The sequence below is a fragment of the Oculina patagonica genome, chromosome 4 (genome assembly GCF_052425735.1).
Source record: "Oculina patagonica isolate OP01 chromosome 4, crgOcupat, whole genome shotgun sequence".
Taxonomy (NCBI): Eukaryota; Metazoa; Cnidaria; class Anthozoa; order Scleractinia; family Oculinidae; genus Oculina; species Oculina patagonica.
The window spans coordinates 60,291,414-60,309,514 of NC_135761.1; the positions used below are offsets into that span (position 1 = coordinate 60,291,414).

Genomic DNA, 18,101 nt, shown 5'->3' on the forward strand with positions numbered 1-18,101 from the left:
GACATATGATAATTAAGAGGCGCAGAGAGAAGAAAACAATTTATATACGCATAAAATTTACATACCCTAATAACAAATATTTGTCGGTTCATAGAATAGCCATAGAGACCTTGCGAGCAGAAAAGTGAAATAAATATTCTGAAATATTGGAAAAGTGAAAACAAGGATGGGACAAGATCATGAAACATGGAACGCAGATAATTCCTTAAAACACCAAGTCGTTTGGTGTTATTTGCATGTAAAAAAAAACTAATAAAATTCTTTCGGCTACAACGAGACATGAAAGAAATAATAATAAAAAACAACAAAGAACAAAACAAAACAAACAAAATAAAAGGCGCCAAGACGAAAGGTAGTCACGGAAGAAAACAAAACAAGAACAAAAATAAACAACAAAAAAACCTTGATGCCTATATTTCTTTACTGAATTGTTTGCGACTGGCGTGCTAATTCCTAGCTCGAGGCATTAATTCTCGTGTGTTTAATCATACTCTTGCCTCTTGGTCGTCCTATTTTGTTAATCAATCGTATTATTACTTTCCGAATTGGACTCTAGTACTCAGTCCTATTCAGGCAATAGACCAAGTGTATCACGAGCCTTTTTTTTCAGACAATCGCGACACGAAGTTTTGCTAAATTTACATCTAAACTTAGGCAAAGGCCCTACCATCAAGCCAAGACTAAAAAGATAAAAGGGCTAAGTGCAATTGTAGGTATCGATATAACGTTAAGAACATTGCTTATACCTGACCGTACCTTTTTGGCATAGCTCTTATATTAGCGGCATCCCAGGCGTGAGTTTAGCCCCGCGGGGGGGGGGGGGAGGGGGGTACTCCCATATATGTGCTATATAGGTATGTGCCGTGGGATAGGGTATGGTTTTTGAGGTTCTCAGTCCTTAAATAGGGTATAGTTTTGCTCCTTTTGGCATTTTGTTCCCGCTGTGATCCTTAGATAGGGTACCTAAATTCTATCAGCTTTAATAAACGCCCAGCTTATCGAAAAAACCGAACAATCCGTTCAAGTATTAGTAAAGCGATTTTATAAAGATTTGTGTTTGGCCGTGCGCGGTTAGCCGCTATTTGGGTCGTCACGGAACGCTTCTCCTTCCCTTAAATAGGGTGTCATTTTTCGGTTTTGAGCCTAAAAAGGGTATCACGTATTGCTTTCTTTATCCTTAAATAGGGTCAGGGTTTAAGAACCTTCGCGGCACACCCCTATCCGAAATTTATGGGAAATTTATATACCGATTTCAAATGATTGCTTATTGCAATGTGGGCATGATGGTGAATGGTGCAACTACATTTTAGTCAAGTTCAGTAAAACTGCATCATGATATTCAGGCTTTACTAAGTTGTTACGCATTTCAGATCAAGTGGTTAAGTGTTCCCAAACCGGTTCTCTCGTTAAGGCCCAGTAATACGGGCAACCTCTTTCTTTCAACTTGTTTCGCAACATTGTTGCAATGCAAGTTGTAAAGTGTTGTTGCACGTATTACCACCCTGCTGCAAGTTGAGGCAACATGTTTCACAAAGTTTAACTCGTGTCTACATGTACTTCGCGCAACATGCAAAATGGGTGGTAATACGCGCAACAACACTTTACAAACTGCAATGCAACAATGTTGCAAGTCAAGCTGAAAGAAAATGTTTCCCGTATTATAATGATAATGATAATGCATTTATATAGCGCATTTTCCATACGTTCAAATGCGCTTTACACACCAGACCCCAACACCGGGAGCTTCGTCCCCTTCTTTTTTGGAATGTGTGTGGGTTCTTTTCCTCCCCTTTTAAAAAATTGAATAAAGGGGGGGGCCCTTTTTTTTTTTTTTTTCCGGGAAAATAGAATTTTTTTTTTTTTTTTAAACGCACTTTTTTTTTTTTTTTCTTTGGGGGGGGTCCTACCACCCCCCCCCCCCCCCCCCCCCCCCCCCCCCCCCAAGCGCCCGGGCCTTTAACATAAAGCAGCTTGTTTAGAAATAAAGAAAACAAGAAAGTTGGTAATATGGTTAATTTTAATAGTAACATATTCTCATTCTAATTATCTTAAATGTTAATATATAACTTTAATCTTAATTTCATTCAATACTTGGATAATTGTAAGGGTCCAATAGGTTAGACAGTTAGTTACCGGCAACTACTAGAAATCGACAGAGCTATTCCTATCCACGCAATAAAGACACGAAACACATGGCTTTGTCGACGCGTCTCGCCCCCAGATCCCGCGCGACCATCTCGTTATACGGACTGAAAAAAGGGCTGTTCATATTCTATTGTTGACAACTGCTTGACGAGGAAAAGCTAGTAGTCGCCAGCAAAATTGCTTCGTTTGTTATCGACAACTTTTTTGGAAAAAAAAAAAATTAGTAATGCATGAGTGTATAAACCAGACTGTCGAGGCAGAAGGCAAAGAGTGAGTACAAGTTTTAACCAAAGTAAATAAAGCAATTAACATGTCAATAAATAACAATCGCTCCCTAACTATAACCGAATTCCTGGCAAGGCTAATTCTGCTTGTTTTGGAATAATCTATTCTCAATTCATAAACTGTGATAATATTCTATCAACTTAACTATTCACTTTTTTTAACTAGAACCCTCATCTTATATAGAAGAAAAAATGACCGGGTAATACCCGAATAACTCTATCGTGAAATATTCATGATCAAGGGACCCTGAAATCAGTTTGATTGAAAAATGTGATCAAACCTTTTACTCTCAGAAAAATAATGTGAAAACTTGCAAGGACAACACAAATAACCTTTAAAAAATTAGCACAGGTACTAGCTAGCTACAATAAATTTCTTTTAATCTTTGCAGTTCCAGAACCAATCCTCAGAGAATTAATGAGGTTCGTTAGGAAGAACAATCCTCAAAGAATTAATGAGACTCGTAGGAAAAACGCGGCCTTCCAATCTGAAACCGTATAAACATCTTTATCAAGACAATATCTCCTGGCTGATGATTTTCTATATTCTCATCATCTGACTGCTTGACATTGTACTGATATTGTAAGGAGAAATAAAATACTGATCATTCTTGGAAATGTAAGGTTGGCGGGGGGGGGCGGGTCCCGTCGACCTGCCCGCCCAGCTGAGTCTCGTGTCCCGGATCCTCGACCCGCTGCCGTCCCTCCTGCCAGTTGGAACCGTGTCACCCTCTGTTTCAGTGGCATGCCTGTAACTACTTCTCGTTAGTTAAGCTAGTGCTGACCACTATAAACATATTTTATTTTATTTTTATTTTATTTTAAGCAACCTATGCTACGAGGTTTCCAAAGTTGGTTCTGAAATATTTTTTTTGTACTAGTCTTCAACTTTCACAAACTGATCCCAGCTATGTCGCTTTATAATTTGTCTTATAATATTAACTATTGTATAGTTTCCTACTTTTTTTTTGATAAAAATCATTATACATGACTGTACAATATACACAGTGTTCGGTCTCATTAACCGACATGAAAATCTTGTATTTAAAAGTGCTTCCCGCAGTAGATACATATAGCTTGGTAACAGAAAACCAGAAACAGTGAGACAGTCTACAAGTAGCCCCGCCTTTTTTATGTTCAGTCAAGTGGACGAAAAAAGCCAATGCGTGAGAAATAACTTCAAACAAGAAGATGTATGGAAAGTATTTTTTCCTATGCTCGCATGCTTGCCCCCCTCAACTGACAATGACAAAAAATAAGGGGCTACTGGTAGTCTACTAAGGAGCTTTTATTCCTTTGCTTTGTGCTTAAAGGGGCAGTGACTGGGCTGATTATAATTTATATATTGTGTTTTAGTACCACATTAAGTATGATTGGCAGCTTGCTATAAACTTGTACTTAAATATTACCTCGTCATTGAAAGAACAAAAATAACAAAAATGGTGTTAGTAAAGAAATATCAACTAAAAAGAAAAAATAATGATTACAACATTCCAGGGTTCGTACTTTTTTGAGCTTTTGAAATTCCATGACTTTCCATGACTTTTCAAAGTTTTCCATGACCTAAATTTGACCACCTTTCTTAGAACGTTTCAAAAATTATCTTGATTTCAGGTTATGTTTTTACCCTCTTCTTCACAAAAAATGACCTGCCTAATTATTTTGTACAATCAATACCACTTTCCGTGACTTTCCATGACCCACTTTTAAATTCCATGACTTTCCAGGCCTGGAAAATGAAATTCTAAAATTCCATGACTTTCCAGGTTTTTCATGACCCGTAAGAACCCTGCATTCAAATTTAACAAAAATGGTAACTTGGACTTTTTTTCATCCTCTCACAAAATCACATTTTTGAATGGAACAATCTTGTCGATCTGTGTAATCACATACTTCCTACCCAAAATACTTGTGTTCTATTTTGCTCTGTAGAATCTTTTTGTCCAATTTATTTGTATATTTGGTGGCATTTGGCAATATAATATGGAAATTAGGAAAGAGAACTTTCGATAACCAGCCAGTACACTACCCTTTAATAAAAGATCCTTATCAAAACAATATTGCCATCTACACTATACACTGTAATTCAACAGTAAACTCACATTGGAACAAATAAATCAGTAACTAACAAACAAATAACCAAAAAGGCAAAATAAACTAGATCATTCTCAAAATTTAAGGTAGAGCCACTTTACTGGTTGAGGCTTGTGGTTCTTGGCTTGCAGCAGAGGGGACCTGGTAATGACTTACAAATGGATACATTGGAGTGAAGGTTGAGTCACTCATCATGTCACCAGAGTCATTCTCGTCACGTATGGCAGCTCCACCATAAACACACTCAGCATATGATGGCAGAACTAAAAAACAAAAATTGACAGGTACACGTACATTTAAAGATTGAAGCGCAGCCAGGATTAGACATATCAAAAACAAACGTTCACTGGCTAAAAATTTTAAAAACAATGAGCTTTCGGCTGTCCCCCTACAATATAGCCAGTGACGTTTTTTTTTACTACATTTAGTTAACCCAAACCAGCCTCATTTTCATGTTAAACCATGTACTGTAAGTTTCCTGCACCAATCACTTAAAGCAAGCACATAATTATGAACATTTATTTATTTGTCTCATGTTAGAATCACATTGAGGTGTTGATCGCGATGTTTCAACTGCTATACTGCTTGTCTTCATTGTCTTTATCAGGTGATGAGTTCAACCTCATCGCCTGATGAAGACTAGCAGTATAGCAGTCAAAACATTGCGATCAACACCTCAAAGCGATTCTATCGTGAGACAGACAAATAAACATTCATCTTTCCTAAGCACATAATTCCTTTAAAGGAGCTACGTCACAGACAACGCATCTTTAAAAAATTAGCAAATTTTATCAATTTTGCCGGTGGTAATCCATCTTAAACTTGGTCAGTCGAAACCATCCTAGACTTGTTTATTTTCGGCTTTTCATGTCTCCATTGCTGTTTTTCTATGTTGCAAAACTCTTATTTTGAGGTTTTCTTCAATTTGAAAGAAATCAGACAAATGACTTTATTATTACCGTGACATAGCTCCTTTAAACTGAAATGTTTCACCAACAATACTTACCTACACCAGGATATGGTTGAATTTCTTCACTATAGGGGGGAGGGGTGAGAGGGGGTGCCGATGGTTCCACTGGTGCAGGGAGGCATGGTGGCTGATAAGGTACGGAGCCAATTGTTATCGGGATTGTTAGGGTGAAGTCTTTGGAGCTCCATCCACTGACATGAATAATAAACTGTGGTGTAAAAAAAGAAATATAATAGGCCATTTCAGAGTTACCCTTTGCCTCTGATTCAAAACGAGTCCATAAAATGTCATTCGAAACCATTCAAATGAAAAGGAGTTTGATTTGCATGAAAATGGACGTGTATGTGAAACTAATTTTTATATGAATGGTTTCGCACGTAGACTTGTTTTAAAACAGAGGCAAATGGTAACTCGGAAATGATCTATATCACAGGTTACTAGCAAAGTTAAAAACACTTGAACTGCATAATTTGCCCTCTCGATTCCCAGCTCTACATTCTTAGAATCCTGTAACAGGCTACTCAAAACATGTGCAAAAAAAGATTGCAGGTTAAGTATTCCTGAGAGACTGTAACTGGAAAATAACAAGGATCAGAGCCACCTTATATCAACATGCAAATTTAATTTTATTATTAATAAAAGAAAAACAAAAAAGCACAACACCAATTGAAAATGTTTTTGAGTTAGGAATGAATGTTTTTTCGTTTGTCTCACGATAGAATCGCTTTGAGATGTTGATCGCGACGTTTCGAGTGCAATACTGCTAGTCTTCATCAGGCGATGAGGTCGATTGTTTACGTGTCGCTATTTATGCACGTTGGTTCGCTGTAATTGGTGCATTTCGATCCTCATTAATTATTCCGACTAGGGTAAAATTAGTAAGAAAATAAACTGGAAGGGAATTGAAAAGGGTTTGAGCTTGCAAGAGTTCAAGTTATTGAGAGTTCAAGTTATCAGGATTCAGCTGTACATGTGAATTCTGCTAATTCAGTTCCATCTGATGCTGACACACACATTACAGGCAAATTCAGTTCATTTACTTGCAATGAATTGTTTCCACTGCAGGCTGCATGGACATTGTTTTATAAAATACTAATACTTGTAGTGACATTGTTGAAGGTAATTCCTGTACCATAGTACAGATAAATTATTTAACAAAATAAGAACTATAAGACGCAATGTTCACACACCTTCATTTCATATGAAATCTTGATACAGCGACAACTGGTCATTGTCGGGGGTAGGGAGGGGATTGGTAGTGGTACCATCTCCATATGATGATCTCCACACCCTCTAATCTCATCTCTTTTTACGGACGCCACATTTTCTGTCACACGCTTAAACTGCTTACCTGAAATTAACAAGATTTGTTAACTTTTTTTACACTATTTAACAGTCACATTTTTTTTTTAATTTTGGCAATTAAATAGTCTAAAGTTTAATTAAGTTGCACTTGGGCCAGAGTTTACTGTGATTTCCATAACAAGATGCAACTACCATGATAATACAGCCGAATCCCGATAACTCGAACCTTCAAGGGAAATCGAAAAAGGTTCGAGATATCGGGAGTTCGAGTTATCGAGGGTAAAATTAGTAAGAAAATGACCTGAAGGGGAATCAAAAAAGGTTCGAGTTAGCAGGAGTTCGAGTTACTGAGGGTTCGAGCTATCGGGATTCAACTGTACTTTGTCTTAGCTGGGTAAAATTTGTAGATTTAGCAAGAATTTATTGTGTACTTTGTTTACATCGTGTGATTTTCTACTAACTATGCAACTTTTGATGAATTGTGCTATCAATAGCAATTTGAGGTCAATTATGCAAAATCATAACATCCCTGCATATTTTATCAGAAGCTCTGATTTAATAATCTGCACATACCACCCGGGGGGGGGGGGGGGGGGCTCCCATATGAAACGGACGGGGATGCTCGTCGGAAATTTTGAAAAGAACCCCTAAAAGAGACCAATCTGGTGTGGTTCAAGCTTTTGTTGACCCCTAAAAGATACCAAAAAACTAAGAATGGAGTTTATATTTGTATATTTCTTCGTGTGTAACCCTAAACGAGACCATTATGGCTAAAAATAGTGGCGTTTTGGGCGTTTTTTCCCGTAACACCCTAAGCGAGACCAAAAGTCCGAAATTTACACCCCTAAGCGAGACGACGAGCATCCCCGTCACTTTCATATGCGAGCCCCCCCCCCCCCCCCGGGACATACCAGTTTTCAATGTGTAGACAGAGACTTGATAAAGTATGATCTCTACTCCACAAATCCTGCTACTTGATTGGTTGTTGATAAATGCTGAAACAGCAATAGATTCTCCTGGACAGTAGCCACCTCTGTCTGACTGAAGAGTGACGCTGAGTGGACCAGAGAAACAAGCAAACCCATACTGTTCTTCTTGTTCAACTTGGCAAGGATGCTAAATAAGGAAAAATTGAGAATGTTGATGGGCACCAGCTTCAGGTCAATATTTATACATGATACACACAAATTCAAACAAAAGACTACAAGGATACAGAGGAATAGTCACCATAAATTATGAAAAAAAAAATTGATGGTCTGATTCCAATGAAGTGGCAATAGAATCCTCATTTCTCAAATCCTTGGTTTCTCAAAACTTCTGATTTCTCAAGCCAATTTTTGTTTCCCTTGGATAATATACATGTACTTCTCTGTCTGTAATCTCCCCCCCCCCCCAGATTTTTTCTCATAGCAATTTTCATTTCCCTTCATCTCGAGAAAGTGGGATTCTACTGTGTACATATGTATTTTTTACAGCCACTGGGTTACTTAACAATTAGCAATTAGATTATGAGCTCAAGATTTTAAACAAAAGAGTGTTTCTGTCGAGGAACTGTTGACTGATAGTTGCCCCTTGGAAAATTGATGTTGTAATATGCTAGTTATTAATAAGAACATCAATTATTTCCAAGGGAAACAGAAAGAAACCTCTTATTTTTTTTATTGTTCACCACTAAATTTTCTTCTGCGCGCCTTATCAAAAAAGAGCATCATGAATTATTTTTACTTTTCAGGATAAAAAACTCAACTGAAAGCCAGAGTTTTTGAAGTTGCCCCCAACTAAAAAACTAAGAAAACTAAAAGAAAAGAAAACTATTCAAAATTAAAAAATCTAAGAAAACTAAAGGGGTACAGAGTTTGCCCCAGCAGACAAAAAATCCTCGGTACACGGCCCTGAATCATGCGATTTATACTTACCAATAGTGTCGGCGCTACATTTATGTCCACATGTTCAATAACAGTGAAAACAGCCTTTGTAGTAATGTCAAACCTCCAAGGACGGTCAATGAATGCTTTGAGCCAATATCGCACGTGACCAAAATTCCCTTCAACTGATGTCGGTAAATTTTCACTTGGAATATGGAACTGAAAGGGAAAACTGTATTCCCCAGGTGCTAGCACTGGATTTTCACCAGCTTGTTCAGGGGCTGAAAGGAATTTTTATTTCATGAACAGTTATTAAGAATAAACATTATAAGAAATAAGGTCACAAGTATATTCATAGTCCCATGACAGACATGGTTGGTTGGATAGTCCTGGCTGAATTTCAATTGATTTTTTTTCTAAAAGTTAACTTGACTAAGTGTAAAATGCAGCAAGATCCTTGCTGTATTTTACGTGAAGTCTCTTGCCAATAAACTTCTGGTAACTTAAGTCAAATTGACTGCTGGCAAAACCTGAGTTGTGAGGACTCGAGTTCAGCCGAGTCAAGTTGCCGACTTTTTCTACCCTTCCTCGTACCCTTGTGGTATTTTACGTCGTCTCCTACCAGTAGACTTCCTGTAAGTCAAGTCAACTTTTAGCTGTATTTTATGCTTAGTCTCTCACAACTAGACTTCTGTCAAGTTGAGTTGATATGAACCTTACTACCATTTTCGAGCGACCGTGAAAAGCAAACTTTTTTCTGCGTTTTCTCACGTGTAAAACATTCAAGTTTGTCTAGACAAACTGTCACGTTTTACAAGTAAACCATTTAACGTTGTTTAACGTAAAAAATACTCTCAAAATAAAAAAAAATAAATAAACAATCGCTGATCGCTGTCACAACAATTGCCAGAAATGTAGAGCCGCCCTTTTCTGTCGACATTCATTGAAGAAATATAAAAAGTCGACGCAAAAGTTTTCAAAACCATTGTTTCATGTGCAGAAACACACCGGCGGAGCTGTCAAACTTGACATGTTGACGCTCCAAACGTTACTTGGTTCAGTTGAAAAACGCGACGGTTAGTCTAGTCAAACTTGAATGTTTTACCCTTGAAAAAACGCGGCAAAAAGTTTGCCTTTCACGGTCGCTCGAAAATGGTAGTAGATGACTCGACTCAATGTGGGCGTATTTGACAACCCTCTAAAAGTGGAGTGTTTAAAAAAATTATAATGCATTCACTGTGCAGTCAGCCAACTAATTTGAACATTCTTACTGACAGCAAGTTTTTCTCATCATGAATGATTAAATAAACCAGCAAGACAAAAATAAAGAAAGACCACAAAAATGCCACTTTGGGCAAATGCCGGTCACCTCACCACCAAGCAATCTCGCCACCAACCAACTCGCGACCAAGCGAAGTCACCTCGGCTCATGGATTAAAGAACGAGGAATACACCAGTTTTGGTGGCGAGTTGGTTGGTGGCGAGATTCCCTGGTGGCGAGGTGACCGGAGCCCAGGAAGCAAGAAAGTTCAAGTAACACAATTTATAATATCATCAAAACACCACCAATTCAAATCTTCAGTTTTCCATGACAGTATTTATTAAAGTCAAATTTTCCCCCAGACCACACTTGTCACACTTTCAAACGATTGGCTGCACACTCTTACTGTCATTGTTGATTCATGCACTGCATGTAAGTACATGGCTAAACACATTCTACGCGGTTTATTACAACATTACGCTGACAACTGCTGATATTAAATTCTTATAAGCTTTTGCATTTAAATACAACACATTTTAAGGGCAATATCAACAACAGTTATTTAACACTTACTAACCTTTTCCATATAATGTCGCTACGAGATCAATATACACTTCACTATTAGCAGGTTTCTTTCTGCGATGGTCTCCACCAGACAAGAAAACATTCGCCTCTCCGTGAAACTCTACTCGAATGCCGCGAAGTTTTAGCTCTTTGTTAACCTTAACATTAACATTACCGTTGATAACTTCACCAGGAAAGAACGTTGTCCTTTCATTCTGAAATACAACTCGGAAATAATCTACTTTTCCCATTAGAAAATGACTACTACACAAACAGCAAAATGCCAGCCATGTTTTCGCAACAGCGAAGCCGGAAGGCGGAAAGGAGCTTCTAGAAGTAAACTTGTACCCAGACTGTCCTCTTTAGACTGGTATGAGACATCCTGGAACGGACAAGGGCGAATTTTCTCCAGTCCACTCCGGTCCGGTCTTCTACAACTCCGGAGCCACCTTCTTCAGGGCTTTTTTAGAAATTTTTCATATTCTTAACAACTCTTTCCATTCGGGAAACTTTTTTTTCTTTCGAGGAACTCTTTGCATTCTGAACAATTTGTCTGAGTGTAGCCCTCTCCTCCACGAACGGGAGAAACGCGTGACGAGCCCAAAGAACGCCTGCGAAGGAGGCTAATCTATAAACGCCCGGGGCGTCTATTAAATTTTTGCGGTCCTAGGGGAGGCGTTAAATAGATATGAGGCGTTTATTAGAGAGAGGCGTTTATTTCAATTTAACAGTAATAATGCATGATTATAAGGACGAACGTAGGGTGAAAGCGCGAGCCTAGAGATGTCGTTCACAGTTCGAATTCGATATCGACGATTTTATCGTCACCGGGGTCAACCATGTTGCCGTTGTTGGCCTCTTCGATGTCCGAGTCAAGCAAAAAACTATTAAACTCTATTGCGTGATTTTACTCTATGGAGCATTTCCTTGGTTTTTGAGATGATTCTTGTGGGGGGGGGGGGGGTGGGGGGAGCGTCTATAAGACTGGGCGTTTATTAGAGAGGGGCGTCTAATACAAACTTTACACTTCAGGGGAGGCGTTTATTAGAAACGAGGCGTTTATTAGAAACGAGGCGTTTATTTGAGAGTGGGCGTTTAATAGATCATTTACGGTAGTCCGAGTGCTTTTCTAAGGCAATACAAACGTTTCCGAAATATTTCCAAAAATTAACGAAGTTTGAGAACATTTCCGAGGAAAATCCGGAGATTTATGAACTGCAAAAGAGTTTAAATAAACTATTATTATTATGTATCAACTTTCTGGCACGTCCTAGGTACCTTCGTTCACGAATTGTTTCTGTTTCTTTTTTACTCGAATTCGCTATCAGTAACCGATTTTTTAAAACATCCTGGAAAAAGGAGATTTTAATATTTATTACCAATGAATTTTAACCATTTTTCTTTTGCAACAGGCATCCACCGATGTGTTCCTTAGGGGGAGTGGGGTTATGATGCATTTAACTGATTTACCAACAGGGTCAGTTGAGTGTTTTCACAACGTAAAACTCGGTGGCTCAATAATAATAAGCTTAGGGGTCAGTGAGATTCCATATGGACGACAAGGGGGGGGGGGGGGGGAAAGGGAGTCTGACCTTAACCAGTATAACGAAAGACCAAACGCAAGGCTGATCGAACAGCTAAAAACGGCAGTCACCAACAACTGTTCTTCTCAGAACTACTCTCACCCAGACGATTACACTATACGAACTACTGATACTCCTGGGCTCTTCACCGCGGTCAAACGTCTCAGGCAGGTTTTCTTTCCATTTCGCCGTTTTTTGTTCAAATTGAAGTGTTGTTACGAGCAAGGATAGATAAAAATAGTTGCCGAGTGAAAGCATAATCCCATTCCCTCAGGTAAACCAGTGTTTCTACTTTTTAAATGTTTCGCATTCGAACCAAAGGTGCTTTGACAAATGGCGCCGACAAGTCCGCATATCGCTATTTTCAAACACGTAGAACTTTTTTAGTATAATAAAGCTCCAAAAAACTTAGTAAACCCTTAGGATACCGGTTATGTATCGAACTTTGAACTGTGAAAATTAAAACCTTATCTTTGCAGTACTTTTCTTATTTTTTTTGCATATTTCTGTCGTTTGACCGCGGTGGACCTGGGCTCAAACCATGCATTTACTATAATAGTTTTATTGTACAATTATCAAGGTAGACTAAAGCATTTAGATGTTACTTCACTGAACAACAGGTTTAATTCCAGTGTCAGGTAAACAACTTTATTTACGACGGCCGTGTATTTAAGTGGATTCAAAAGTATACAACTGGCTCTGAAGAAAACTAGCTCTGTTAGTGGAGATATAATTGGCAAATAAGTTTTGTCATCTTGCCGTAGTACCGACCTTGCAATTAAATTGGTTTTATTTACACAGAGTGATGTCTGGTTTGCGCATTTCTTGAGAAATATGGATCCTGCCGCAGCCTCCTGCCGGACAAGCCAAGGATTATTATTCATCGTTCTGTGGTCGTCTGCATCCAAACGTTTTTTTTTATTATTTTATTCAACTTTTAATTCTTATCATCGGACTGTCAAAACTTAACTGACTGACAAAACTTAACTGAAGAGAAAAATAAAAATAACATGTTCTGTCGTGCGTGCTGTCGCTGACGCTAAAATTTACGCAGATTAATCATTACCAAAGTTCTTCGTGCAAACTGTGATAAATTTTAAGTTTCTGTTAGTATTGATTTGATTATACCGGGAAGCCATAACAATACAGCTTTCCAAGAGTGTGCCATCCCTGTTCACCTGCGTGGCCTGTGTCACCAAACCTCAGCTGACTGACGGGTAATGATGACTTGTCTGTGAGGTAACCGCTGTCCTCTCGTATTACATAGCCGTTTATGTTGCAGTTGCACCATCGAACCTGATGAAGTCGCACGAGTTGGTCATTCCGCATGCGCATTTGCCACTTCCAGGAGTTGCCCCTCCCCAATAATTCATCTTTGTACCATCACGTGACACCCACCATCCATCACCAAGAAGCCTGCGCGTCATAACATTCATACTTAATGAATTGCTCGCAGTGGCCTGACACAGCAACGAGGCTTTCCAGTTGCAGGAGACTGGCACCTTGATAATTGATGTCTCGTGAATAACTCCCCTCAGATTCAAAACCCGAGACATACGTCCTGTCTTCGCTGTCGTGACTGATGACTGTCACGCCAACTCTGTTCTTGTCAGTCATGTTGCAGTAGACAGTAAACGGTGTCACGCCCGTTTGATAGCCGGGAGAGATGACATAAAAGCCGCTCGGAGCTGAAGAGTTTAATGCTTTCCAATCACTACAAGATGTTTCTAAGAAAAGAAAAACAAGCCACAAAAAAAATTATAGACAGTTTTATCAGTCAACTACATTCTCGACCCCAGAGCTGTTGTTTCTGCACGTGACTGACGGCGACAAAAGCTCTTCTCGCCGTCCGTCATGCGCAAAAGAGAAGTGCTTTGGGGTCGAAAATGCGGTTAACTGTAATTAAGTTGCTTACGCACTGCGTTATTCATTTCCATTTTGTTATATATACGATGATTATAAACTGACAGATTAACACAATAAGACGTGATAAATTCTAGAATTAGCCGTCCTGGATCCCATCTTGAATGCCGATATTTTAATTATGTTTAAAGGCAGAAATCGTAAAAATTGATTGTAAACTCTAAAAGAAAACCGTTTATTGCACACCAAATATCTTACCACTAGATGCTTAAAACCAGTGGCAGCACTTCCTACCCTGCCCCTCACTACCCACCCAATCTGTTTAAATAGGATAATAATACGAGGCTAGACAACTCACCTGGTGTCCGATTACAAGTGACACCTTTCCAATAACCTGCGCAGGCGCAGAGTGGCTCATCACTGTTCAAAGTATAACATGTGCCACCGTTCAGACAGGGAGAGGCCTGGCACTAGAAAAAAATGAAAACATGGCGCATCCGTGATGAGGAAATTTCCACTGTTTTACTGTTTCGCAATCGAATTTTCGCCTCAGGCACGTGAAATAGGAGCACTATATTACAGTGGAATACCGGTATTCCACTGTACCGATTTCTCGAACCCTCGATTTTTCGAAACTCTGTCCCGATAACTCTAACCAATAATGGTTTCTCTTCCGTCAGTCGAAAACTGCAGTTTTACCCCCCGATTTCTCGAGCCACTTTAAATTTCTCTTGGAGGCTTGAAAAATCTAGTCTCCCTCACACCCAGGGTGGGGGAGGGGGGGGGTACTCTATATATTTCTGGGTGGGAGTGTGCCGCTGGGACTCTGAAACCCTTACCCTATACTAGACCCTGTTCAGCTGATTTCGCAACCCCTTACTAGACTAAACACCGAAATTCGCTACCCTATCCCAGACTTGCTGTTTTTAGAACTGTATCACTATTTGTACGTGTTTCTAATGGAAAACCATTTGTCAACAACGTTGCCGCGATGATTTTATTTACGTTTAAGAAGGCCTCTTCCTCTTCTGAGATTTTATTCCTATTCTGGACTTAATTCCTCATACAACTTGTCAGTTTTCCGGCAACTGATACCCCATTCTAGACCAAAACTCGCTGATTTCTATACTCTATCCCAGACTAAACTGCTTGAAATCCACACCCTTCACAGCGGCACATACCCGTATAGCTCATATATGGGTGTGCCCCCCTCTCCCCCCCCCCCCCCGAGCCCTCGCAGCCGTTTTTAGTATCGTTGCGTGACGACACTAAAAACCGCTGCAAAGGAGACTACGAAAAATCGGGATACCACCGTAAATGCACAAATGAAACATTTATTTTTTCATTGCGTCAGTCACCGGTAGGCATGAATAGATTGTGCTAATAAATTCAGGAAAAGTTGCTTCACAATTGTTGCTCAAATATAAAAAAGTTGCCACCAAAATTTAGAAAAGTTGCTTGCTCTCTAAAGTTATTTCCATTTTCCTCGTCTAAAATTTCATCTGATTGCGATGCCATAAGTGACTCAGTCGCACTTCGGCAAATACCAAGATGGCCGGCGGTAGGCTCTATGTTGCAGCGAATAACCGCTGGATTTAAGCGCCCTTTAGATAGATTGGCGCTGTCCAGATTTCGTGGGCGTAGAGCAAGTGTTATTTTATTGTCATTTTATTGTATATCCTTAGTTTTAATAAAATCAGTTTTGATAAAATCAGTTTTAATAAAATTCTTCGAAATGAAACGACCTTTTATGGTTTGGATCGGTTTTATATCAATTTGTTGCTCAAAAGTTGCCAAAGGAAGGCAAAAGTTGCCCTAGGTTACTGGTACTACAAAAAGTTGCTCAAAACGCTTAAAGTTTCTCAAAAGTTGCCGAGGACAATCTATTTATGCCTAGTCACCGGGCAAGTTACTGAAATCTCCAGACTGATAAATCGAGAGTTGTAATTCATAATTAAAAAAATGTATTTATATAAGTCTTCCCCTTCGATTTTTGGTATAACTAAACAAGCAAAAAACTTTTGAACCTTACCTTTCCTGCTCTAAATTTCCATCCCTCCCTCTTTGTTTTCTTTCTGATTATTCTTCGATCCAGTACTTCGCAGGGGTAATGCTTGGAGGAGGACTGGGGCCCGAGATTAAAGCTGTCGCACAGTCTACTTTGGATGCATTTCATTTGACATTCCTGATCGCTTGCCACGTGAACAGATGATATGACACGCCCCTCAAGCACGTGATCAGGGACCAATTTGCTGAAACGGATTAACGGTGGGAAGGAGCAGGTGTCGGCTGCAAGATAATTAAATGAAGAGAAAAATCTCAGGCTTGAACATCAATCTATGGAATAAGCTGAAATCGGGAAATTTTTGACGAGGAGTCAAATATTTAGCAATAAGTTTGTGATCAAAGTCGTTCTGGCAAGCCAAGCCAAGGTTAGCTCACAATTGTTCTGCATTAATTTTTGGACACCGTTTTTTGTTTCTCCTAAAAACTTCGAGTTGAAAACCTAGCATTTAAGCATTTCAACTGTGACTGAGGCGACTAAATATTAAAGCTAAATATAAACTATAACTTGTTCCTTATAGTTATGGAATGTAGAAAAAAAAAATCGCAATTAAATTGTCTCTACAAATCACTGCATGATGAGTGTTCTATACGAAGAAAGCATGTTACAGGTTACTGGAGCAATGTTCAAGTAGAGAAAATTATTTTTGGTTATCCGAGTAATTCGCCCATCAGACGACTTGCCTATGCCTTGTTTACCAGCGATATCAAGTCACTGACCTGATATCGCCGGATTATTGACTGAATTTGGGGTACGGTAAATACCACTTATCGCACCTTTCTGGTAGTCGCTTCGGCAGCATATCACACTTCTTGGTCTCTTCACTGGTATTTTGGCTTGACTGCGTCTTGTCGAAATACAAAAATGGCTCTCGAACGATCTCGGCTGATATGGCGCGAAGTGTGCCAAAAGAGGTAATTTAAGGTATAATAATAATCACTCTGCACTATATTTCAATTTTATATGGTTACTATTATATACCTCTCTGCCAAAGATGACTTAATAAATTGTGAGATAGCTGACCCCCTAAAAACAGCGATTGTGTTCCTCTTATCTCGAGGAAGTACCGTCAAAGGTAAAAAACTGATTTTTTTTTTATTAAAAACCCATGGCCACTAAGGAAAGAAAGCGTCGTCGCTAATTTAATTTACGAAAGAATCGAATTTAGTACAAATTTTAACTTTTTTAAAAGGTCAGATACAACCATATTTTTAAAATCGAAAAAAATTGTTTAATTCTTTTTACTTAACTAATGTACAGGTGGGAAAATATAGAAGTTGTAAATTCAAATTCATATTTATGCATCAATATTCCTTAGAATGGCTAAAACAAGACACTATACTTTACTTACCAGCTTCGAAAAATTCCATTCTCGAAAAGAAAATCAGTAAAGTGAACTTAACTTGGAAGATGGCTGTATAACTAATCATGTCCATGTTTTTTCTGAGTCTCTGAGTAAAACTCATAAAACATTCACTTGCAAATTAATAAGAAGTGTTTGACCTTGTGAATTATATATGGCGAACTATTGAAAAATCTTTTAATACGACAATTCTAGAAGGTACTATATAATTCAGTTGTATAATATTTATTATTATTATAATGTCATTTTCATTTGTATTTTTATCTTAGTACCTTAGGTGATCTGCTTTAATATGGGGTCTTTGACTCTTTTTCAGTTCATCCTTTGGCCTTTGTTTTTCTTAAGCCATAAATTATAATGTTGATAACTATTTTATTAACGTTATGTTTTTCTGACTCTTTGTTTGAACTTGCTTTTGTTAAAAATCAGTACTTCATTGAAAAGTACTGTCGTACATTTCGTTTTACCATGACAAATTTTCTGTTGGTTGAAATGATTCGCAGACAATGAAATTGTACTATTAAACTTGAAAGAAAAAGAAAATTCAAACAATGGAAGCAAATTATAAATAAGGCGTCCCCAGGCTTAAAACTATTATCACTTATGTTGAACAATGTGATAACAAAGCTTGCCCTAACCCTATTGAAGGTTATTATATTTATTTAAAGATGCAAGAGAAAGGCCCAACTCGGCTTTCACGAATAAACATAATATTTTCTTTTGAATACTTGAATTTAAC

The 18,101-nt window shown here is 38.5% G+C and overlaps 1 protein-coding gene and 1 pseudogene across 2 annotated transcripts; both read right to left on the minus strand.

The window, feature by feature from the left end:
• Positions 1–3,699: 3,699 nt before the first annotated feature.
• LOC144650960 (arrestin domain-containing protein 4-like) lies at positions 3,700–10,822 on the minus strand. Its single transcript, XM_078510805.1, has 6 exons — positions 10,502–10,822; positions 8,715–8,944; positions 7,710–7,914; positions 6,684–6,844; positions 5,530–5,701; positions 3,700–4,786 (listed from the first exon to the last, which is right to left on the minus strand). Exons 1-6 carry the CDS (start codon positions 10,737–10,739, stop codon positions 4,605–4,607), a joined length of 1,188 nt encoding a protein of 395 aa, XP_078366931.1. The 5' UTR covers positions 10,740–10,822; the 3' UTR covers positions 3,700–4,604.
• Positions 10,823–12,664: 1,842 nt separating this feature from the next.
• LOC144647817 (contactin-associated protein-like 2) lies at positions 12,665–17,086 on the minus strand (annotated as a pseudogene). Its single transcript, XR_013569629.1, has 3 exons — positions 15,967–17,086; positions 14,293–14,404; positions 12,665–13,798 (listed from the first exon to the last, which is right to left on the minus strand). The product of XR_013569629.1 is annotated as a contactin-associated protein-like 2 (transcript).
• Positions 17,087–18,101: the final 1,015 nt, after the last annotated feature.